The sequence below is a fragment of the Pseudophryne corroboree genome, chromosome 5 (genome assembly GCF_028390025.1).
Source record: "Pseudophryne corroboree isolate aPseCor3 chromosome 5, aPseCor3.hap2, whole genome shotgun sequence".
Taxonomy (NCBI): Eukaryota; Metazoa; Chordata; class Amphibia; order Anura; family Myobatrachidae; genus Pseudophryne; species Pseudophryne corroboree.
This window is the reverse complement of record NC_086448.1, coordinates 628739929-628765195: the sequence shown is the minus strand read 5'-3', so window position 1 is coordinate 628765195 and position 25267 is coordinate 628739929. Positions and strand designations below refer to the sequence as shown.

The 25267-nt window shown below is 45.0% G+C and overlaps 1 protein-coding gene across 2 annotated transcripts in view; it reads left to right on the top strand.

Annotated features, from left to right (window-relative positions):
- The window catches only part of ROCK1 (Rho associated coiled-coil containing protein kinase 1), a 294513-nt gene that overhangs the window by 129064 nt on the left and 140182 nt on the right, over positions 1-25267 (top strand). For both annotated transcript variants that reach the window (XR_010177843.1, XM_063923571.1), the window contains exon 2: positions 4828-4909. Coding sequence is in view for 1 of the 2 variants with exons in the window: in XM_063923571.1 (XP_063779641.1) it covers positions 4828-4909 (82 nt within the window). In the remaining variant the exon portion in view is untranslated. The remainder of the gene's footprint in view (positions 1-4827; positions 4910-25267) is intronic.

Below are 25267 nucleotides of genomic sequence, written 5' to 3'. Positions count from 1 at the left end.
CTCATACCAAAAGTACTGAGAATCATAAGAAGGAGAGGAGTAAAGACTATACTCGTGGCTCCGGATTGGCCAAGAAGGACTTGGTACCCGGAAATTCAAGAGATGCTCACGGAAGACCCGTGGCCTCTACCTCTAAGACAGGACCTGCTCCAGCAGGGACCATGTCTGTTCCAAGACTTACCGCGGCTGCGTTTGACGGCATGGCGGTTGAACGCCGGATCCTGAAGGAAAAAGGCATTCCGGATGAAGTCATCCCTACCCTGATCAAAGCCAGGAAGGATGTAACCGTACAACATTATCACCGTATTTGGCGTAAATATGTTGCGTGGTGCGAGGCCAGGAAGGCCCCTACGGAGGAATTTCAACTGGGTCGATTCCTGCATTTCCTGCAAACAGGACTGTCTATGGGCCTCAAATTAGGGTCCATTAAGGTTCAAATTTCGGCCCTGTCGATATTCTTCCAAAAAGAACTAGCTTCTGTTCCTGAAGTTCAGACGTTTGTCAAGGGAGTACTGCATATACAGCCTCCTTTTGTGCCTCCAGTGGCACCTTGGGATCTCAATGTAGTGTTGGGATTCCTAAAATCACATTGGTTTGAACCACTCACCACTGTGGACTTGAAATATCTCACATGGAAAGTGGTAATGCTGTTAGCCCTGGCTTCAGCCAGGCGTGTATCAGAATTGGCGGCTTTATCCTATAAAAGCCCTTACCTAATTTTTCATACGGACAGGGCAGAATTGAGGACTCGTCCTCAATTTCTCCCTAAGGTGGTTTCAGCATTTCACTTAAACCAACCTATTGTGGTGCCTGCGGCTACTGGGGACTTGGAGGATTCCAAGTTGCTGGACGTAGTCAGGGCCCTGAAAATATATGTTTCCAGGACGGCTGGAGTCAGAAAATCTGACTCGCTGTTTATCCTGTATGCACCCAACAAGCTGGGTGCTCCTGCTTCTAAGCAGACGATTGCTCGTTGGATTTGTAGTACAATTCAGCTTGCACATTCTGTGGCAGGCCTGCCACAGCCAAAATCTGTAAAAGCCCATTCCACAAGGAAGGTGGGCTCATCTTGGGCGGCTGCCCGAGGGGTCTCGGCTTTACAACTTTGCCGAGCAGCTACTTGGTCAGGGGCAAACACGTTTGCTAAATTCTACAAATTTGATACGCTGGCTGAGGAGGACCTGGAGTTCTCTCATTCGGTGCTGCAGAGTCATCCGCACTCTCCCGCCCGTTTGGGAGCTTTGGTATAATCCCCATGGTCCTTTCGGAGTCCCCAGCATCCACTAGGACGTTAGAGAAAATAAGATTTTACTTACCGATAATTCTATTTCTCGTAGTCCGTAGTGGATGCTGCGCGCCCATCCCAAGTGCGGATTGTCTGCATTACTTGTACATAGTTATTGTTACAAAAATTGGGTTATTGTTGTTGTGAGCCATCTTTTCAGAGGCTCCTTCTGTTATCATGCTGTTAACTGGGTTCAGATCACAGGTTATACGGTGTGATTGGTGTGGCTGGTATGAGTCTTACCCGGGATTCAATATCCTTCCTTATTGTGTGCGCTCGTCCGGGCACAGTATCCTAACTGAGGCTTGGAGGAGGGTCATAGGGGGAGGAGCCAGTGCACACCAGCTAGTCCTAAAGCTTTTACTTTGGGCCCAGTCTCCTGCGGAGCCGCTATTCCCCATGGACCTTTCGGAGTCCCCAGCATCCACTACGGACTATGAGAAATAGAATTATCGGTAAGTAAATTCTTATTATTACTCTCTGTCGGGACTTCTATGTATTTACTAGCTGCAGTGTGCATGTTGCCTCTGCACCTGTAGCCAGATTTGCTACTCAGCTATTCCTTTCAAGCGATACAATTTTAATAAGCATGTAAGAGTAATGATACATTTGTTAAACAGTGTTACAAATCTATATCTACACTGAGTTAACACTCAATACATTGCTTTAACCATTTTAATTTGCGGATACCGTTCATTAGATATATTTACGGTTTTTCAGAGTATATACAAATTTACAAGTCTTTTATATTTGTGTAATAGTCTTCCATTAATGTGTTATTTTATTATTATTTTAATAAATATATTTTATATATTTTAGTTGTCAGCTCTCCATAATTTTGGTATACTAACAACACTGTAGGCGCAGCCAATCTTTTTTCTTTCTTCTGTGCATAAATTACCAGAGGCACATACACAGTGCCTTTTTGGCTGCGCCCCACTGCTGTTTGAACCACTTATTAATATTTCTAGGCGCTTTAAGCAGATTTGTTTCTGTCTTTGGTTTTTTAAAATATAAGCATGGCTTATCTTTGGCACTTTTGAATACAGAAAGATCCTCAAATTAAGATCCAGTTGGATATACTAAAAATACAGCTGAAATCAAGTTTAAAAGTTGTTTTTTAAATAGAAATCAGCACAACGATATCCATTGTGACAATGAATTGTATTGTTACAGAGCTACCTTGAGCACTAGTGTTTTTTTAAAGCTAAAAACCAGTCATGTTGAAGTTTAGGAGAGCACTATTCCCTTAGTATGTAGAAGTGCAGAAAACATGGCATGCTGCATACTGAGTGTGTCAGGGGAGAGTGTTCTCCACTCGCTACAACATGGCTGCACAGAATGATACATGTGCTTTTCCTATTGCTAGCATGTACGCATCATAAGCAGGACTCGATTAACCCCTATCTGCACCTTGTCCTTGTATTGTTTTATGTAAGCTATATATTGCGGACACTATACACAGAACCGAGAAGCTACCACTTGGTCAGATGTGAATTCTCCCATAGTAGTAGCTTTGTTTTAGAAGCACATCAACATACTTGGAGGTGTAGGGATATATTTACTAAAGGTCGCTTTTCTGTGATCAGAGAGATTTTAACTAGATGAAAATCGATCTAAATCAGTGTTGTTTATCAAAGAAATTAATAAATGTGTATTAGTCCCAGCAGCATTGTCTTTAAGATCAATCTAAATGAAAGAAAATTGGCCTTTAGTAAATACGCACCTTACATTCTGCTGAAGGTGAGTGCATTGTACACACAATTTGATGTGTCTATATAAGCGTTTCCATATGCTTTTGGCCTGAACAAGATAACATCCTGCTTTATCACAGAAGAATGCTTACATGCAGATTGAATGCGTTTTTAAATGCATGTAATATAGAATGAAAGCTACGCCCATTGCGTACAGTATGTAGCCTCATACAAGCCTGAGTTATTTGGAAACAGCTGCTTCACTGGGAACATGATACAAGTTATTCCTGTTTTAATCAAAACAAGTGAAGTCAGAGCTGTAGTTTTTAATCCAGCCCTCCAGAGTGACAAGGAAATCTTGGTTTAGATGCCTGGAAACGTACATAGGAAGGACTATAAACAATGCTGTCACCTCATATTGGCAGCCTTTGTGAAACGGACGTTGGAATCTATAAAATGTATCAAGCCTCCTTTTTTTCCCTTTGTGTATATATAGTCCTAGCTATGTGCTTCTACTTCATTTGGTTATAGATGTTTATGGTTTGTGGTACATGTATATAGTAAATACAGTCCGATGTAATGCTAATTTCTTTAACTGGCATTCATCAGATTTATGTGTTACACAAAATACAATTACATTTTTAAATTAAATATTTTTGAGATCTAGTATGTATCTATTTGAGCTAGTAAAAGCGAAACATAGCCTAATAAAATTATTTAGTAACTTTGTATTAACTCCCCACAGACACGGTACGATATGTACAGGCGATGGGACCAACATTTCAGGTGGCCCGTACACACGGGGCAATCTGGTGCCCGACCGCCAGCTATGCCGCCCCCTCCCCCTACATATTACTGCATGGGATCGTCGGCTACATTGCTTGATCTTTTGAACATGGTGAAAGAACAGGCGAAGCGATGGACGACCCCATGGGAACGTGCAATGAATGAGATTATGCATACACACGGAACGATGTAGGTGTTTTATCGTTCCAATGCATTGGATCGTCTGCTGTATCGTTCCGTGTGGGGGCCTTTAGGAGTGGGAATAGAACTTTTCATTTTTTCTATGTTTCAAAATTACTCCGTTTGCCATTGCTTATTGGATTGATGTCTGAGAAATCCATTGTTTGTGCTCTAGCTGACATTTAAGGGGGGCACACACAGAGAGATCAGTGCTTAAATTCTAAGCAATCTGACTAGATTGCTTAGAAGTTAAGCACTGATCTCTCCGTGTGTACCCCCCACAGTGATAGCGCGGCGCTATCACCGGTGCTAGATTGGCCTGCATGCACCCGCTGGGTGAAATGATCTGCCCCTCTCTCCGTTCCCCTCGCTCAGCACACGTCGCGCTGTGCTGAGCGGGGGTAGAGATGTGTGCTGAGCGGTCTGTGTTAAGATCGCTCAGCACACATCTCTCCAGTCAGTACTGGCCTTTACACTCTTCAGGAAGCGCATTATGGGCTTGGGCTACATGTGTGATTTAGTCTTGTTAAATCACGTTATCAGTCTAATCTTATCAGACACACTGATAACAACATTCAGCTTTTATAAAAGAACTTGACTCAAGATGGGCTGGCTGCATAATTTCTATTATGCAGATAGCTGTTATTATTGTATTACTTTTTAATCCTGTGGTTGAAAGCAATGATCTGTGTTACTCTATAGCACTAAAATAGGATAATAGAGACGGACTATTTTACATGTAGTAATTGAAGATCAGGCTCTGCCAATTTTTGTACTTCAGAGTTCTAGTAGAGTCAGTAAAGGATTTGCTACAGTATGTTATAAGAATATTTGTGTTTCAATGTTTGTACTCATTGTATGTTTGTTTTTTTGTATTCACAGGATGGCTTGGATGCTATGGTGTATGATTTAGACTTCCCAGCTATGAGGAAAAACAAGAACATTGACAACTTCTTAAATCGATGTAAGCATTTTTATCTTCTGCTGTTGCAAGGATCCAAGTTGGTACATGGGAGAGCGCAGAACATGTTCTAGTTATATACGAGGATTGTAATGGGAAGTAGATGTAGCAACATTACTGCTGGGTTTAGTCAGTGTAATTTTGTGAGTATAAATCTTGGAGAGGTGAATGTGCAATTACTCTTGGCATATAATATTTCAGATAAAGCTTGCATACAAATGTTGCCTAAGGTGTGGTAATTCCTGCACAGTAACTAGGTAAATACAGGGAAGATAAATGGATACATCTATGAAACACTATCATATGTTAACTCTTGGCTGCCTTAATTGGCCATACTGAGTAACTAGCTTGCTAGTGCAGAGAATTCAAATAATTTCCGCCGGCAGCCACTAGATGGCTCTCAAATGGAGCTATTCAATTGTAGCTCTGTTCAGATGTGATGGCTGCCGGTGTCTTTATTTCAGCTTGTGCTGAATGTGCGAAAAGTGACCGGTTTGGTCACCCAAACTGCACTTTTTGCAAAAGCTCCCAGCACTATGGCTGGGTTTAGCCCAACCTCTGTGGACGCGGTCAGAGCGCTAACAGGACTCAATTGAATATCACCCCCGCAATCTCCCATCACTTTAGATGTTGAATTCTGCCCTATGTTTCTGTGTTTTAGAATCATACGTGAAATGATTGTTACCACCTGGGGATTATCTTTTCATTTGAAATTTTAAACACACATCATTTTACCATGCATCTCTTGTAGCTCAAAAAGAGAAAAAACACATAAGACTAGACAAACAGCTAAACATGGTCATTCCAATTGTTAGTTATATTTATGATCATATTTCATTTCATATTTCTATTTAAAAGAGAAGAGTAGTGAAAGGACTTTTATCTTAAAGATTTTACATATTCATATACAGATATAAATACACCTATACATTCTTTGGAAATATACCCAACTCTCAGATTTTACCCATGTAAAGTTGCTATTAATGCCATCTCTTTTTTATGTTGGAATTGTCGCATATATCTATTGTTTCCATTTTAAAGCTATAATTTGTATTTTTTATTATTAAGGATAGAGGTGGTACTAGTTCTTGTTTCCAAAATTGGCCTATGGCTGCTTTAACGGCTGTGGGAATATAATTGAGTATATATCCAGAGTTTATCCTCCGTTCTTTAGGTAATATGTGTAGTAAGGCAATTTGGGGTGTTATTTGTACTCTAAACACCAGAACTTGAAGGATCAATTCTTCTATTTCTAACCACAAAAGTTTAATTTTTGTACATCTCCAAAACACATGTAAGGTATCTCCCATCTCTTTCATACATCTGCATCATATATTTGTTTGTGCAGGACAAATCCTATGTATCGTATCTGGTGTTAGGTATGTACGGTATAGAATCTTTATATACTTTTATATATGTGATATAGATTTTGACTTTTTGTGTATTGACCTACTGTAAATAGGTCAGACCATTCTCCCTCATCTAAAGTCATCTGCAGATCTTGTTCCCATTTAATTTGTGGTTTAATTTTATCTGTGGATCTTTTAAAATGTATCAAGTTGGTAATAATTATACCAGTGACCTGGCATGGAGTATGGAAAACATACCCTGTTAGGGCTCCCCGGGAACTGGAGTTTTGAAACTGCTTTGGAGTTCTGTCCACCCTTGAGTAAAGTAATGTTGAGGGCACATATCCACACATATGGGCTGAATTCAGTTAGCCACGATTAGACAGCAAATTGCTTAAATGTGGTGTAAAAATTTGAGGCTGCAACTTTTCCAAATTAGAATTCTGTGTTAACTCTAACACGTGTTTAAGTTGATTAAGATGCAACTTTTATTTTGATATTTTCAGTGACAAATGTTGTGACACAGTGCAATACACCTGACACGCCAGTCCCAATGAGTAATGATGTATTTAGAGGTTTTTAGATCAGAAAATATTGGCAATAAAAACTTTTGATTTTTCTATTCATCTTCTCTGAAAAGCAGAATTTTGAGTTAAATAATGTGGGATATTTGAGCTTTCAGAGGGGCGTTACAAGTGTTTTTTTTTATGTATATACAGTACATATTCTAACATCCCTATAGAGAGAGATTTTAATGTACCCCAAAATACTCTAGACAATTTTATTTGCTGAAATACTCTTGCTGGGTATTGCTTTTCCATCATTACAATATGTAAATATTAACCATTGGACACCATGTAACGGTCACCAATACTTTGATTATGGCCACTTACAGCCTTTTCTACTGTTCTGCTATGTTGGTTTACATGTTTTTGGGGTCCAGGATGATTTCTCAACATTTTTCCTGCACTTCCTCCATGTTGCACACTGTACAATTAATGCACGACAATAACGCAAAGCCTGCTAACTGGTGCTTACAGTTGATGCGTGAATTGCAGGAGCACACTTAGCGAAAAATAACCTATAAAATCCACGTTAATGTAATCTGCAACAACCCAGCACAGAAGTAGCGGCTAATTGAATTTAACCCTTAAAGTTGGGAAAAACAGTGTTCTGTGAAGCCCTGTACACATACAGTAAGTATAGTTGGTCCATGAGAGCTTTGGTGTATTTACCATTTTGGTCTTGGCCTTAGACTTGTATATATATTGTATATGGTAGTGCCTTTTTTGTGGGGCCCGTTCCTTTCATAAGAGTCCATTGAAGGCAGCATGGACTCTTGACAGATGGGATAGTTACTAGGGAATCATTTTATAATGAACTTTTGAAATAAATCTGTAAAGGGCCAGGTAAAAGCAAATGTGAATAGTAATTTTTCAAAATATACTTTTAAAATCTAGTAAACTCCATTAATAACTTTTTATCTAGATAGATATAAAGAATTATAACCCTTTACCATGCTGTTTTTATTTCAGTAGCGATAGATAAGGTAACATTGCCCCACACTTTGTTTCTATTACCATTGGGGTCGATTCAATTCAGCAACAGTTGAATAGTGCCGGGAATTAGCTCCTGACGCTATTCAATTCAGCTAAAGTTAAGTCGTCGAATGCCCGTTCTCGCGGACTTAACAGGTTGTAATGTTGGGAGAAAGGGCATTCTCCGACTTAACTACCCAGAGCGATGCTGATTCCTGACAGAATTAGCCTCGCGCCGGCCGCGCGGCAGCCCTTTCGTCGGTCTTCTTCTCTCACCTCCCGGGGGTGAGAGAAGAATTCCCGACAATTGAGGGTAACTAGTCGCTGTATTGAATAGCGTCGGTAGCAAACTCCCAGCGCTATTCAACTGTTGCCGAATTGAATCGACCCCATTATGTCTATTGTATTAGACTTAAACATTCATTAGGAAATTATTATTGGGGGTAATTCCAAGTTGATCGCAGTAGGATATTTTTTAGAAGTTGGGCAAAACCATGTGCACTGCAGGGGGGGCAGATATAACATATGCAGAAAGAGTTAGATTTGGGTGGGTTATTTTGTTTCTGTGCAGGGTAAATACTGGCTGCTTTATTTTACACTGCAATTTAGATTGCAGATTGAACTCGCCACACCCAAATCTAACTCTCTGCACATGTTACATCTGCCCCCCCCCCCCTGCAGTGCACATGGTTTTGCCCAACTGCTAAAAAATTTCCTGCTGCGATCAACTTGGAATTACCCCCCATGTGCACTGCAGGGGGGGCCAGATATACCATGTGCAGAGAGAGTTAGATTTGGGTGTGGTGTGTTCACTCTGCAATCTAAGTTACAGTGTAAAAATAAAGCAGCCAGTATTTACCCTGCACAGAAACAAAATAACCCACCCAAATCTAACTCTCTCTACACGTTATATCTGCCTCCCCTGCAGTGCACATGGTTTTGCCCAACTGCTAACAAAATTCCTGCTGCGATCAACTTGGAATTACCCCCATTGTGTAGACAGAAGTTGCAGTAATGTCTCCAAGAGCTGGCGAAGGGAAGACCCGGCAATATCCTGTGTCCAGCCTGCAGTTTGAATGCAGTTTTAAGCAGCTGGACACGGCTTGAAACAGTGTTCAATAACCCGGGTCGGACCTGGGATTTTTGTTGTGATAGGGGTATTAGAGCTGATTGGTAGTGCTAGTTTATCTCCTCCTTTATCTCTCCCCATGCTTTGATAAATACCTCCCCTAGGTTTGCATAGAGCAATATGGCTGTTTAACTTCATATTTTAATGTGAGCATTTTTGATACAGTGATCTGTGGCAGAGGTTCTCAAACACTGGTAACACAGATAACACATTCAGACATACGACCTGAGAATTTGTTGGGTTAAGAAAGCCGGATTCTCCGCTTGGTGACCCTGGTCGGGAGCAGGGTCGTGGACCCAAGACTTACCGGGTCATTGGCATTCATTCATGCAGAAATTCCGGGTTGATGCGCGTTCATTTCCATGTATGTGTGAAAGGGGTATAACAGGTCGTGTTTTGTGGATTTCTGTCTGGAAACGTGAGGGATAGTTACTCACCCAGCAAAATAGATGAACTCGCCTGCCAATGATGAAAGAAATCTGAAAACATGACATGTTGGTAGTACTTGAAAGTTAGGGTTGAAAGCCCCTGATCTATGGTATTTATTAATCTAAACATAAAGTGCTTCAGTAATGTTTTTATTTAAAAACCTGAAAATGCAAAAGTCTCTGGACGCTGATATTTTTAGAGCTGAAAGGATATTCAGAGTTATGCTTCCTAGCAATTCACGAACAGGCTGTAGTGACATACCATAGACAACAGCATTCTGCACAAAAAAAACCCAATGCATTGCGGAACACACACATGGAAACACATATGGAAACGGTGCAATAGAACTTAATCTGTTTTCTCTTACGTCCTAGAGGATGCTGGGGACTCCTTAAGGACCATGGGGATAGACGGGCTCCGCAGGAGACATGGGCACTTTAAGAAAGACTTTAGGTATGGGTGTGCACTGGCTCCTCCCTCTATGCCCCTCCTCCAGACCTCGGTTTGATACTGTGCCCAGAGGAGACTGGGTGCATTACAGGGAGCTCTCCTGAGTTTCCTGTCAGAAAGTATTTGTTAGGTTTTTTATTTTCAGGGAGTCTGCTGGCAATAGACTCCCTGCATCGAGGGACTGAGGAGAGAGAAACAGACCTACTTCTGTGAGTTTCAAGGCTCTGTTTCTTAGGCTACTGGACACCATTAGCTCCAGAGGGATTGGAACGCAGGTCTCACCCTCGCCGTCCGTCCCAGAGCCGCGCCGCCGTCCTCCTCGCAGAGCCGGAAGATAGAAGCCGGGTGAGTATGAGAAGAAAAGAAGACTTCAGAGGCGGCAGAAGACTTCTTGATCTCTTCACAGAGGTAACGCACAGCAGTAAAGCTGTGCGCCATTGCTCCCATACACCTCACACACTACAGTCACTGTAAGGGTGCAGGGCGCAGGGGGTGCACCCTGGGCAGCATATAAACCTCTCCTTTGGGGGGGCGTGGCTTCGGCGGACATGGAGTAGCACACGAGTGGTGTGACTCTCCAGCTCATTTCTCCTGATACTCTATCCTGTGTCCCCCCCTGGGCCTGAATGTGAGACTTGGAGGGTATGCCAGTGTATAAGTGCCCTGCCTGAACGTGTGTGCTCCACATCGCACTGGGGCATTGCTTTGACACATTAACCCCTGCAACACTTGTCTGTTGCTGTCCCTATATATCCTCTGGCCTCCAGGGGCTCGGATGAGCAGGCTATTATATGTCATATTTTCCACAACATCTGATCCGTGTACTACGGCTTCCCCTCTGGGATTGGTCATTCCATATAACTGCTTCCTGTGAGGGACGTCAGGGACGGCGGCTGGAGGAGTTTCTGTTATACTATACTCACTGGCACGCAACGACAGGGTGATTCTGCTTTATTATCCGTGCTCACAGGCAACCACTGGGCGGTTTTGATATACTATTTCTTCACGGACTGCTGCTGGACAGTTTTGATATACTATATTTCCTGGCGGGCAGTTACTGGTTGATTTTGATATACTACGTCTTTCTGACTCCCGCCTTCGGTTGGCTAAGATGGTCAAACAGCACCAGAACAACGCGGCCGCAGCGAAACTAGAGAAATTTGCTAGAAATCCTCCAGCTCGGCCTCAACGTGGGGAGGAAGCACAATCGGCCTCTTCACCGTCACCGCCATCGCCTTCTCATAGCTCCTCGTCTGTGGAGGCTTCGGATGCCTTGCAGAAGGTACTGGAAGCGGTCACCGCCAGTGAGGCCCGCTTGGCCGACAGGATCGGTCAGGTCCAGGCGGACCTATCCATTATACACCAAGACCTCCAGCGGGAAAGGGTCGGTGAGGTTGAAACGCGCATTTCCACGCTAGAAGACACGGTTTCGCCACCCGGTAGACGCACCTCTGCTCTGGAGTCTCAGATGACGGAGGTACACAAGAAGATGACCGATATGGAAGGGAGATTGCGACGGAACAATGTCCGTTTTGTCGGCCTGCCCGAGAAGGAGAAGGGTGCCTCCCCCGAGAAATTTCTTGAACGCTGGCTGCTGGATGCGTTTGGAGCAGAGGAGTTCACCGCACACTTTGCAGTGGAGCGCGCTCACAGAGTCCCGATGCGTCCACTACCTCCAGGGGCACCTCCACGCACATTCATAGCCAAGCTCCTTCATTATCGTGATAGGGATGTGATTCTGAAACTGGCCCGCACCAAAGGTCCTCTCACGTGGAACGGATCTCCAATTTCAGTCTTTCCAGATTTTGCTATTCACGTTCAGAAGGACAGAGCTCAGTTTGTCCCTGTGAAACGCAGGCTGCGTGAATTGAATATCCCTTACGCCATGCTCTTCCCGTCTAAACTGCGGATGGTGTCGGACGGTGAAACTAAATTCTTCATGACTCCCCGCGAAGCATCAGTTTGGCTGGACAGACTCTTTCCGGCTCGGCGGGCGTTAGCTGCTGATTGAACTCCTGCATCTCGTTTCTCTGCTGATGAATTTTGCTCCCTTTATACCTGCTATGTCATTTGAGTGTGGTCTAGGGGGGGTGGTGGATTCTTATTTTGCTGTTTCATGTTGAGTTGCTATGCTGGGCCTATACGGGTTCTCTGCGGCTTCTTGCAAGCCTTTACTGGGATTTTGTGGTAATTTGGGGATAAGGGATATACGAGTTGTTCCCTCCGTAAAATGTGTGTTTATTTTTTATTTTTTCTGCTCCTTATTATAAGTGTCCCACTATATAGTTCTCGGGGGGGGGGGGGGGGGGGGGAATAGCTCTGTTTAATTGGGGTGGTGGCCTAGGGGGGATTCGAGTTTAGCTGGGAGACTCTCCTGTCTCGAGGTTATTAAATTCCCCCCTTTTTGGTCCTTGGATTTTGGTTTTGCTAAGTATTGGCAGAACATGTAAAGGTGTTTTCTGCCTTAGCTGTTACTGTTAATTTTAAGGGAATTTTGTTTGTTAGGGAACCAGGTATGCTGCCAGTTCTAAGTGGTATACAGGGTGGGGGTTGGGGTTACTTTGGGATAATATTGTTTTTGTTTTCATTTCCTGCTATGTACTGCGCTGGTTTCTGTTCTGCTTGTGTCGCAGCTCTTCCTGGGTGACTGTTCTTTGCTGTTTGCTGGAGGTGGCTGGTCGCGGGTGGTCTGTATTACTAACCGGATGTGTTGCTATGGCTTTGGTTAGATTTCTATCATGGAATGTACGGGGAATCAATGACAAAATCAAGCGCCCCCTAGTACTTCAAGATTATGTCTCTTAAAAAGCAATGGGTGGGCTGGGCCTTTCATTCCATGCATACTGCTGCGTCCCGGGGAGTGTTGATCCTGATTAAAAAAATGTGTCCCCTTCTTGTTTGATAGTGTGCAACGGATCAATGGGGTAGATATGTGTTTCTGAAGTGTAAAATGAACTCCATCCCCCTACTACTGCTGGGTGTATATGTGCCCCCCCCCCCTCCATACTCGCATGATGTGCTAAAAAAGGCGTCCGCTTTTATGGCTGCGTCCCCTGGTGTGGCTGCTATCTGTATGGGTGATTTTAACAATGTTTTAAACTGTGTGATGGATAGGTTGTCGGCTGCATCCTTTGGCCCGCGGCCGAGGCGGTCTCCGTTCGCGGACACTGTCTCGAAGCTGGGTTTGGTTCATCCCTGGAGAATGAAATATCCCGATTTGAGGCAATATTCATGTTTTTCGCATTCTCACTCTTCCTTTTCTAGGATAGACTTGGCTCTCCTTTCTCGGGAGCTTCTGCCTAGAGTTCGAGGTGTCCGATAAGAGACTAGAGGTATTTCGGATCACTCCCCTATATCGTTGCATATTGACATAGGCTGTCAGCGGGGACAAGTAGTATGGAAATTTAACCCTTTCTGGCTGACGCATATGGGAGAGGGATCTGAATTGGAGGCTAGCTGGCTAGAATTCTTTGTTATGCACAATGGCACCACCGATGTGTCTCTGCTGTGGGACACACTTAAGGCCTTCCTGAGGGGTACTCTGATTAAACGGGTAGGCAGTCTTAAATCCTCCTTTAAAAAGCGTGAGGCCGACTTGGAGGCCCAGGTTGTTGCTTCAGAGGAGATATATTTGCGGGACGGCTTGGATGCCTCTAGGCAGGATTGGATCCATGCTCAGGGTGAATGGAAGGAATATCTGTGGGGGAAAACCCAACACAGACTTCTCTTCTCCTCGCATGTCCAATATGCTACGGGGGATAGACCGAGTTCGTATTTGGCCAATCTTGCAAGAGGGGACCGCTCCTCTCATACTATAGTGGAGGTTTTGAACTCGGCGGGGACGGTACTAAACCGTACCCCTCAAATTGTGGCAAAATTTGTTTCATATTATCAAGCATTATATGGTTCCAAATTGACCTGTTCCTCACTAGAACTGTGTACTTACTTAGATGGAATTCAATTGCCCTGTATCTCTAGTGAAGCCAAAGCCCTTCTTGAAGCTCCATTATCATTGGAGGAGATTGAAATGGCGATCTCTGCTTCCCCTGATGGTAAGGCCTCTGGCCTTGATGGTATCATGTCTGAACTGTATAAGAAGCATGCTAAATTTCTCTAACGTCCTAGTGGATGCTGGGGAGTCCGTAAGGACCATGGGGAATAGACTGGCTCCGCAGGAGACAGGGCACTTTAAGAAAGAATTTGGATACTGGTGTGCTCTGGCTCCTCCCTCTATGTCCCTCCTCCAGACCTCAGTTTGAATCTGTGCCCGGACGAGCTGGTTGCTACTTAGTGAGCTCTCCTGAGCTTGCTAAAAAGAAAGTATTTTGTTAGGTTTTTTTATTTTCAGAGAGATCTGCTGGCAACAGACTCTCTGCTACGTGGGACTGAGGGGAGAGAAGCAGCCCTACTCACTGAAGATAGGTCCTGCTTCTTAGGCTACTGGACACCATTAGCTCCAGAGGGATCGTACACAGGATCGCACCCTTTGTCGTCCGATCCCGGAGCCGCGCCACCGTCCCCCTCGCAGAGCCGGAAGACAGAAGCCGGTGACAGAAGCAAGAAGAGTTCGAAATCGGCGGCAGAAGACTCCAGTCTTCATATGAGGTAGCGCACAGCACTGCAGCTGTGCGCCATTGCTCCCACACTAAACCCACATACTCTGGTCACTGTAGGGTGCAGGGCGGGGGGCCCCCTGGGCAGCAATTAGAGACCTCTTGGCAAAAGTGGGCATATATACAGTTGGGCACTGTATATATGCATGGGCCCCGCCATATTTTTACACAGAAACGCGGGACAGAAGCCCGCCGCTGAGGGGGCGGGGCTTCTTCCTCAGCACTCACCAGCGCCATTTTCTCTCCACAGCTCCGCTGAGAGGAAGCTCCCCAGGCTCTCCCCTGCAGATACACTGTAGAAGAGGGTAAAAAGAGAGGGGGGGCACATAAATTTGGCGCAAAAACAGTATATACAGCAGCTACTGGGTTAACACTAATTTACTGTGCGATTCCTGGGTCATATAGCGCTGGGGTGTGTGCTGGCATACTCTCTCTCTGTCTCTCCAAAAGGCCTTGTGGGGGAACTGTCTTCAAAAAGAGCATCCCCTGTGTGTGTGGTGTGTCGGTACGCTTGTGTCGGCATGTTTGACGAGGAAGGTTATGTGGAAGCATAGCGGGAACAAATGAATGTGGGGTCGCCGCCGACACCCGATTGATGGATATGTGGAAGGTTTTAAATGATAATGTTACTTCCTTGCATAAAAGGTTGGATAAAGCTGAAGCCTTAGGACAGCCGGGGTCTCAGCCCATGCCTGATCCTATGTTGCAGAGGCCGTCAGGGTCTCAGAAGCGCCCACTATCCCAAATTGTTGACACAGATATCGACACGGATTCTGACTCCAGTGTCGATGCCGATGATGCAAAGTTACAGCCTAAATTGGCTAAAGCCATCCGTTACATGATTATAGCAATGAAGGATGTGTTGCACATCACAGAGGAAACCCCAGTCCCTGACAAGAGGGTTTATATGTATGGGGGAAAAAGGCAAGAGGTGACCTTTCCCCCTTCACATGAGCTAAATGAGTTATGTGAAAAGGCTTGGGAATCTCCAGATAAAAAACTGCAGATTTCCAGATGGATGCTTATGGCGTATCCTTTCCCGCCAACGGACAGGTTACGCTGGGAATCCTCCCCTAGGGTAGACAAAGCTTTAACACGCTTATCCAAGAGGGTAGCCCTGCCGTCACAGGATACGGCCACCCTAAAAGATGCTGCGGATAGAAATCAGGAGGGTACCCTGAAGTCCATTTATACACATTCAGGTACCTTACTAAGGCCGGCGATTGCGTCGGCCTGGATGTGTAGTGCTGTAGCAGCATGGACGGATACCTTATCTGAGGAACTTGATACCTTGGACAAGGATACTATATTACTGACCCTGGGGCATATAAAAGACGCTGTCCTATATATGAGAGATGCTCAAAGAGACATTAGCCTACTGGGCTCTAGAATAAATGCAATGTCGATTTCTGCCAGAAGGGTACTGGGGACTCGGCAATGGACAGTAGATGCCGACTCAAAAAGGCACATGGAGGTTTTACCTTACAAGGGTGAGGAGTTGTTTGGGGAGGGTCTCTCGGACCTGGTCTCCACAGCTACGGCTGGGAAGTCAAATTTTTTGCCATATGTTCCCTCACAACCTAAGAAAGCACCGTATTACCAAATGCAGTCCTTTCTATCACAAAAAGGCAAGAAAGTCCGATGTGCGTCCTTTCTTGCCAGAGGCAGGGGTAGAGGAAAGAAGCTGCAGCTAGTTCCCAGGAACAGAAGTCCTCCCCGGCTTCCACTAAATCCACCGCATGACGCTGGGGCTCCACAGGCGGAGCTAGGCCCGGTGGGGGTCGCGTCTCCGAAATTTCAGCCACAATTGGGTTCACTCCCAGGTGGATCCCTGGGCTATAGAGATTGTGTCTCAGGGATACAAGCTGGAATTTGAAGAGATGCCCCCTCACCGTTACCTCAAATCGGCCCTGCCAGCTTCCCCCTTAGAGAGGGAAATAGTGTTAGCTGCAATTCACAAATTGTATCTTCAGCAGGTGGTGGTCAAGGTTCCCCTCCTTCAACAAGGAAAGGGTTACTATTCGACCATGTTTGTGGTACCGAAACCGGATGGTTCGGTCAGACCCATATTGAATTTAAAATCCCTGAACATATACCTGAAAAGGTTCAAGTTCAAGATGGAATCGCTCAGAGCGGTCATCGCAAGCCTGGAAGGGGGGGATTTTATGGTGTCTCTGGACATAAAGGATGCTTACCTTCTTGTCCCCATTTATCCACCTCATCAGGAGTACCTCAGATTTGTGGTACAGGATTGTCATTACCAATTCCAGACGTTGCCGTTTGGTCTCTCCACGGCACCGAGATTATTTACCAAGGTAATGGCGGAAATGATGGTGCTCCTGCGACGGCAAGGAGTCACAATTATCCCATACTTCTCGGCGGGACATCTCGGCATGGCGGTTGAACGCCGGATCCTAGCGGAAAAGGGCATTCCTGATGAGGTCATTCCTACTCTGATAAAGGCTAGGAAAGACGTGACAGCGAAACATTATCACCGGATATGGCGAAAATATGTTTCTTGGTGTGAGGCCAGGAATGCTCCTAAGGAAGAATTCCATCTGGGCCATTTCCTTCACTTCCTACAGACTGGAGTGAATTTGGACCTAAAATAAGGATCCATTAAGGTTCAGATTTCGGCCTTATCCATTTTCTTTCAGAAAGAATTGGCTTCTCTCCCAGAAGTACAGACTTTTGTGAAGGGAGTGCTGCATATTCAGCCTCCTTTTATACCTCCGGTGGCGCCTTGGGACCTTTACGTGGTGTTGAGTTTCCTTCAGTCGCACTGGTTTGAACCACTTCAAACTGTGGAGTTAAAATATCTCACCTTGGAAGGTGGTCATGTTATTAGCCTTGGCTTCGGCTAGGCGAGTGTCGGAATTGGCGGCTTTGTCTCATAATAGCCCCTATCTGGTTTTCCATATGGATAGGGCGGAATTGCGGACCCGTCCTCAGTTCTTGCCTAAGGTGGTGTCATCTTTTCATATGAACCAACCTATTGTGGTGCCTGTGGCTACGCGAGACTTGGAGGATTCCGAGTCCCTTGATGTAGTCAGGGCTTTGAAAATTTACGTGGCCAGAACGGCTAGGAACAGAAAAACAGAAGCACTGTTTGTCCTTTATGCAGCCAACAAGGTTGGCGCCCCTGCTTCAAAGCAGACTATTGCTCGCTGGATCTGTAACACGATTCAGCAGGCGCATTCTACGGCTGGATTGCCGTTACCAAAATCGGTCAAGGCCCATTCCACTAGGAAGGTGGGCCCGTCTTGGGCGGCTGCCCGAGGGGTCTCGGCACTACAACTGTGCCGAGCTGCTACTTGGTCGGGTTCAAACACCTTTGCAAAGTTCTATAAGTTTGAATCATTGCATTCACATGGATATTGTTCCTATTTGAAGTCTAGTATACGGCTGGATAGCCATCGGCTGGTAGTGCTTACATAGAAGTGCTGACATAAAAGTGTTATTATAAAAATAGCGTTATACCTGGGTTAAACCGAAGGGAAACATCAACACACCAACACTACCACAAAAGGACTGCCTTAATGCCTCAAAAGTATGTAATTCGTCTTATGCATATTATCCGTTTTTAAAAACCTATGAAAAGGCATCCCCAATCTGCTCACTACAGTTCTCTCTTATGCAAACTTATGTATGTTTCTTGATGTAATGATTTCTTGTAAATGTCATTGCATGTGTGGGGAAGTTGCTCGGTGAAAGTTTATTATTGCATACTGACTGGTGTTTACCTCCTTTGAACATTTACCCATTGTGGTCAGGTGTACTATATCTTTATATTTAGTAAGGTGTAGTCATGGTGTAAAGGACAGAGTATGATTACTGATTAGTAAAAGAAAACAAATACTGAGCAACATCCCCAAACAGGTAATTTCAACTTTAAACTTGTCATTTATTTTGTACGCTCTGGACATGGCTACTAATAACAAATGCACAGACAAAATTCTTAAAGCTATGTCTGCAAATGCTAGGAGCTTAGGAGACAAAATTCCAGAGCTAATTGCGATAATGACCAGGGATAACCTGGATTTTGTGGCAATTACAGAGTCTTGGTGCAATGAGAATCATGACTGGGACTTAGCTATACCAGGATACAATTTATTTAGGAAAGATAGAATAGGAAGAATAGGAGGAGGGGTAGCAATGTATGTGAAAAAAAAGCATAAATGCTACTTTAATACAAAATATTGAAGCCAAAACTGAGGCCCTTTGGGTCAACATAGAAACTGGGAAGAAGGACATTATTCGCATTGGGGTGATCTATAGACCACCAGGCCAGGGGCAGGATTTGGACAGGAACCTATTGTTGGACATCTCTAAAATGGCTTTAAAGGGAGAAGTCATAATCATGGGAGACTTTAATTTACCTGATGTAAATTGGGAGGGGTCTTTTGCAAGTTCAGCTACAAGTGGCAAATTTCTACATTCCTTACAGGGAGCATCTCTCAAGCAATTGGTGAGGGAGCCCACTCGCAAAGACTCAATATTAGATCTAATTCTTACAAATGGTGATAGGATATCTGATATATATGTGGGTGAACACCTGGGATCCAGTGATCATCAAGCAGTATGGTTTAGTATAAAGACAGGATCCAACTCCTGTCACACAAAAACAAAGGTGTTGGAGTTTAAAAATGCTGACTTTGCAAAAATGGGGAGATGTTTAAGTGATTCATTGGCAGACTGGAGGAACTTGGAAGGAGTGCAGGAGAGGTGGAAAAAACTGAAAAGTGCAATACTAAGTGCAACAGACCTTTGTATCAAAATGGTTAGGAAAAGCACCAGGAAAAGGAAGCCAGTGTGGTTCACAAAAGAAGTATCAACTAGTGTGAAAGCAAAAAAGATGGCTTTTAGGATATACAAACAGACTCAAAATAATAACAACAAAGAGGTGTATCTGGACAGACGGAAGGATGCTAAGAAAGTGATCAGACGTGCAAAGGCAGAAGCTGAGGAGAAAATGGCCCAGTCAGTAGATAAAGGGGGCAAAACTTTTTTTAAGTATATAAGTCAAAGGAGAAAATCAAATGGAGGAATAATAAGACTTAAGACAGAGAGTGGGCATTTGGTGGAGGGAGACAAGGCAATAGCAGATCACCTGAATAATTATTTTTGCTCAGTATTTACTACAGAAGAAGGGATGGGGCCACAGTTAAGTTGCAAGGACATTCATAAAAATAAGGTAGATGAAAATACATTTACAGAGGAGAAGGTCCTAACAGAACTTTCAAAACTAAAAGTGGATAAATCAATGGGACCAGATGGGATACACCCAAGGATACTCAAAGAGCTAAAAGATGTGCTGGTTACACCTTTAACAGAATTATTTAACCAGTCACTAAATACAGGTGCTATTCCAGAGGACTGGAAAAGAGCAAATGTAGTTCCACTGCACAAAAGTGGAAGCAAGGAAGAAGCAAGTAATTACAGACCAGTAAGCCTTACATCAGTAGTAGGGAAAGTAATGGAAAAACTATTAAAAGAAAGAGTAGTGGAATATCTTAAATCAAACAACTTACAGGATCCAAAACAGCATGGATTTACTGGTGGGAGATCATGCCAAGCAAATCTTATTGACTTTTTTGACTCTGTGATGAAAATAATAGATCAAGGGGGAGCTGTAGATGTAGCATATCTAGACTTTAGTAAGGCATTTGACACTGTCCCACATCGCAGACTGCTAAATAAACTTGAAAGCCTGGGGGTGGATTATAAATCAGTTAAATGGATAAGAACCTGGTTGCAGGATAGGAAACAGACAGTCGTAGTTAATGGAGTGCAATCTATGGAGGGAAATGTTACCAGTGGAGTACCCCAGGGATCTGTACTTGGTCCAGTTCTCTTTAATATCTTTGTTGGTGACATTACAGATGGTATTGAAGGGAAGATATGCCTTTTTGCAGATGATACAAAGATATGCAACAGGGTAGACACACCGGGAGGGGTCAAACAAATGATTAATGACCTAGGTAGGCTTGAGAAATGGTCAAGAACGTGGCAACTACAGTTTAATGCTAAAAAATGCAAAATCATGCACTTGGGTCTCAAGAACCCAAAGGCTAAGTATAGTATCAAGGGTACTATAATGGAAACTACTGAGGAGGAAAGAGATTTAGGAGTCACTATTTCAAGTGACTTGAAGGCAGGAAAGCAATGCAACAAAGCAATGAGAAAGGCAAGTCAGATGCTTGGTTGCATAGGGAGAGGAATCAGTAGCAGGAAAAAAGTGATAATGCCACTGTATAGGTCATTGGTACGGCCCCATCTGGAATACTGTGTCCAGTTCTGGAGACCCTATCTCCAGAAGGCTATAAATACATTAGAGAGTGTACAAAGAAGGGCAACTAAAATGGTGCATGGCCTACATGACAAAACTTACCCGGAAAGGCTAAAAGATCTTAACATGTATAGTTTGGAGGAGAGAAGGGAAAGGGGGGACATGATAGAAACTTTCAAATATATCAAGGGTCTTAACAAAGTTCAGGAGGGAAACCTTCTTCAAAGGAAAAGAAGTATTAGAACTCGAGGGCATACATTGAGACTGGAGGGGGGGAGGTTCAGGGGAAATTTAAGGAAAAATTACTTCACAGAAAGGGTAGTGGATAAGTGGAATAGCCTTCCATCAGAGGTGGTAGAGGCTAAGACTGTAGGGCAATTTAAACATGCTTGGGACAGGCATATGAATATCCTTACAAAGAATTAAGGTTAAAAAAGGGTTAAGATTGCCTAAAGGATAAAATAAAAAAGGGGCAGACTAGATGGGCCAAGTGGTTCTTATCTGCCGTCAAATTCTATGTTTCTCTGACGTCCTAGTGGATGCTGGGAACTCCGAAAGGACCATGGGGAATAGCGGCTCCGCAGGAGACTGGGCACAAAAGTAAAAGCTTTAGGACTAGCTGGTGTGCACTGGCTCCTCCCCCTATGACCCTCCTCCAAGCCTCAGTTAGATTTTTGTGCCCGAACGAGAGGGTGCAATCTAGGTGGCTTTCCTGAGCTGCTTAGAGTAAAAGTTTAAATTAGGTTTTTTATTTTCAGTGAGTCCTGCTGGCAACAGGCTCACTGCATCGAGGGACTAAGGGGAGAAGAAGCGAACTCACCTGCGTGCAGAGTGGATTGGGCTTCTTAGGCTACTGGACATTAGCTCCAGAGGGACGATCACAGGCCCAGCCATGGATGGGTCCCAGAGCCGCGCCGCCGTCCCCCTTACAGAGCCAGAAGAGCAGAAGAGGTCCGGAAAATCGGCGGCAGAAGACGTCCTGTCTTCAATAAGGTAGCGCACAGCACCGCAGCTGTGCTCATTGCTCTCAGCACACTTCACACTCCGGTCACTGAGGGTGCAGGGCGCTGGGGGGGGGGGGGGCGCCCTGAGACGCAATAAAAATACCTTAGATGGCAAAAAATACATCACATATAGCTCCTGGGCTATATGGATGCATTTAACCCCTGCCAGAATACATAGAAAAACGGGAGATAAGGCCGCCGATAAGGGGGCGGAGCCTATCTCCTCAGCACACTGGCGCCATTTTCCCTCACAGCTCCGTTGGAGGGAAGCTCCCTGGCTCTCCCCTGCAGTCACTACACTACAGAAAGGGTTAAAAAAGAGAGGGGGGCACTAATTGCGCGCAGTATTAAAAGATACAGCAGCTATAAGGGGAAAAACACTTATATAAGGTTATCCCTGTATATATATATATATATATATATATAGCGCTCTGGTGTGTGCTGGCAAACTCTCCCTCTGTCTCCCCAAAGGGCTAGTGGGGTCCTGTCCTCTATCAGAGCATTCCCTGTGTGTGTGCTGTATGTCGGTATGTTTGTGTCGATATGTATGAGGAGAAAAATGATGTGGAGACGGAGCAGATTGCCTGTAATAGTGATGTCACCCCCTAGGGGGTCGACACCTGAGTGGATGAACTGTTGGAAGGAATTACGTGACAGTGTCAGCTCTGTATAAAAGACAGTGGTTGACATGAGACAGCCGGCTACTCAGCTTGTGCCTGTCCAGACGTCTCATAGGCCGTCAGGGGCTCTAAAGCGCCCGTTACCTCAGATGGCAGATATAGACGCCGACACGGATATTGACTCCAGTGTCGACGGTGAAGAGACAAATGTGACTTCCAGTAGGGCCACACGTTACATGATTGAGGCAATGAAAAATGTTTTACACATTTCTGATAATACGAGTACCACCAAAAAGGGGTATTATGTTCGGTGAGGAAAAACTACCTGTAGTTTTCCTGAATCTGAGAAATTAAATGAGGTGTGTGATGATGCGTGGGTTTCCCCCGATAACAACTGATAATTTCTAAAATGTTATTGGCATTATATCCTTTCGGCCAGAGGTTAGGGTGCGTTGGGAAACACCCCCCAGGGTGGATAAAGCGCTCACACGCTTGTAAAGGCTCTACCCTCTCCTGAGATGGCCGCCCTTAAGGATCCTGCTGATAGAAAGCAGGAGGGTATCCTAAAATGTATTTACACACATACTGGTGTTATACTGCGACCAGCAATCGCCTCAGCCTGGATGTGCAGTGCTGGGTTGGCGTGGTCGGATTCCCTGACTGAAAATATTGATACCCTAGATAGGGACAGTATATTTTTGCCTATAGAGCATTTAAAAGATGCATTTCTATATATGCGTGATGCACAGCGGAATATTTGCCGACTGGCATCAAGTCTAAGTGCGTTGTCCAATTCTACCAGTAGAGGGTTATGGACACGACAGTGGTCAGGTGATGCGGATTTCAAACGGCATTTGGAAGTATTGCCTTATTAAGGGGAGGAGTTATTTGGGGTCGGTCTTTCAGACCTGGTGGCCACGGCAACAGCTGGGAAATCCACGTTTGTACCCCAGGTCGCCTCTCAACATGAAAAGACGCCGTATTAACAGGCGCAGTCTTTTCGTGGACAAGCGGGCAAAAGGTTCCTCATTTCTGCCCCGTGACAGAGGGAGAGGAAAAAGGCTGCAGAAATCAGCCAGTTCCCAGGAACAGAAACCCTCTCCCGCCTCTGCCAAGCCCTCAGTATGACGCTGGGGCTTTACAAGCAGAATCAGGCACGGTGGGGGGCCCGTCTCAATGAATTTCAGCGCGCAGTGGGCTCACTCGCAAGTAGACCCCTGGATCCTTCAGGTGATACCTCAGGGGTACAAATTGGAATTCGAGACGTCTCCCCCTCGCCGTTTCCTAAAGTCGGCTTTACCGATGTCTCCTTCTGACAGGGAGACAGTTTTGGAAGCCATTCACAAGCTGTATTCCCAGCAGATGATAATCAAGGTACCCCTCCTGCAACAGGGAACGGGGTATTATTCCACACTGTTGTGGTACCGAAGCCGGACGGCTCGGTGAGACCGATTCTAAATCTAAAATCTTTGAACACTTACATACAGAGGTTCAAATTCAAGATTGAGTCACTCAGAGCAGTGATTGCGAACCTGGAAGAAGGGGACTACATGATGTCTCGGGACATCAAGGATGCTTACCTTCATGTCCAAATTTACCCTTCTCACCAAGGGTACCTCAGGTTTATGGTACAGAACTGTCACTATCAGTTCAGACGCTGCCGTATGGATGGTCCACGGCACCCCGGGTCTTTACCAAGGTAATGGCCGAAATGATGATATTCCTTCGAAGGAAGGGAATTTTAGTTATCCCTTACTTGGACGATTCCCTGATAAGGGTAAGATCCAGGGAACAGTTGGAGGTCGGTGTAGCACTATCTCAGGTAGTGTTGCGGCAGCACGATTGGATTCTCAATATTCCAAAATCGCAGCTGGTTCCGACGACTCGTCTTCTGTTCCTAGGGATGATCCTGGACACAGTCCAGAAAAAGGTGTTTCTCCCGGAGGAGAAAGCCAGGGAGTTATCCGAGCTAGTCAGGAACCTCCTAAAACCGAGCCAAGTCTCAGTGCATCAATGCACAAGGGTTCTGGGTAAAATGGTGGCTTCCTACGAAGCAATCCCATTCGGCAGATTCCACGCAAGAGCTTTCCAGTGGGACCTGCTGGACAAATGGTCCGGGTCGCATCTTCAGATGCATCAGCGGATAACCCTGTCACCAAGAACAAGGGTGTCCCTCCTGTGGTGGTTGCAGAGTGCTCATCTTCTAGAGGGCCGCAGATTCGGCATTCAGGACTGGGTCCTGGTGACCACGGATGCCAGCCTGCGAGGCTGGGGAGCAGTCACACAGGGAAGGAATTTCCAGGGCTTATCGTCAAGCCTGGAGACATCACTTCACATAAATATCCTGAAGCTAAGGGCCATTTACAATGCTCTAAGCTTAGCAAAACCTCTGCTTCAGGGTCAGCCGGTGTTGATCCAGTCGGACAACATCATGGCAGTCACCCACGAAAACAGACAGGGTGGCACAAGAAGCAGGAGGGCAATGGCAGAAGCTGCAAGGATTCTTCGCTGGGCGGAAAATCATGTGATAGCACTGTCAGCAATTCCGGGAGTGGACAACTGGGAAGCAGACTTCCTCAGCAGACACGACCTCCACCCGGGAGAGTGGTGACTTCACCCAGAAGTCTTCCACATGATTATAAACCGTTGGGAAAAACTCGACAGGTATTGCGCCAGGTCAAGGGACCCTCAGGCAATAGCTGTAGACGCTCTGGTAACACCGTGGGTGTACCAGTCAGTGTATGTGTTCCCTCATCTGCCTCTCATACCTAAGGTACTGAGATTGATAAGATGGAGAGGAGTAAGCACTATATTCGTGGCTCCGGATTGGCCAAGAAGGACTTGGTAACCGGAACTTCAAAAGATGCTCACGGAGGATCCGTGGCCTCTACCTCTAAGAAGGGACCTGCTTCAGCAAGGACCCTGTCTGTTCCAAGACTT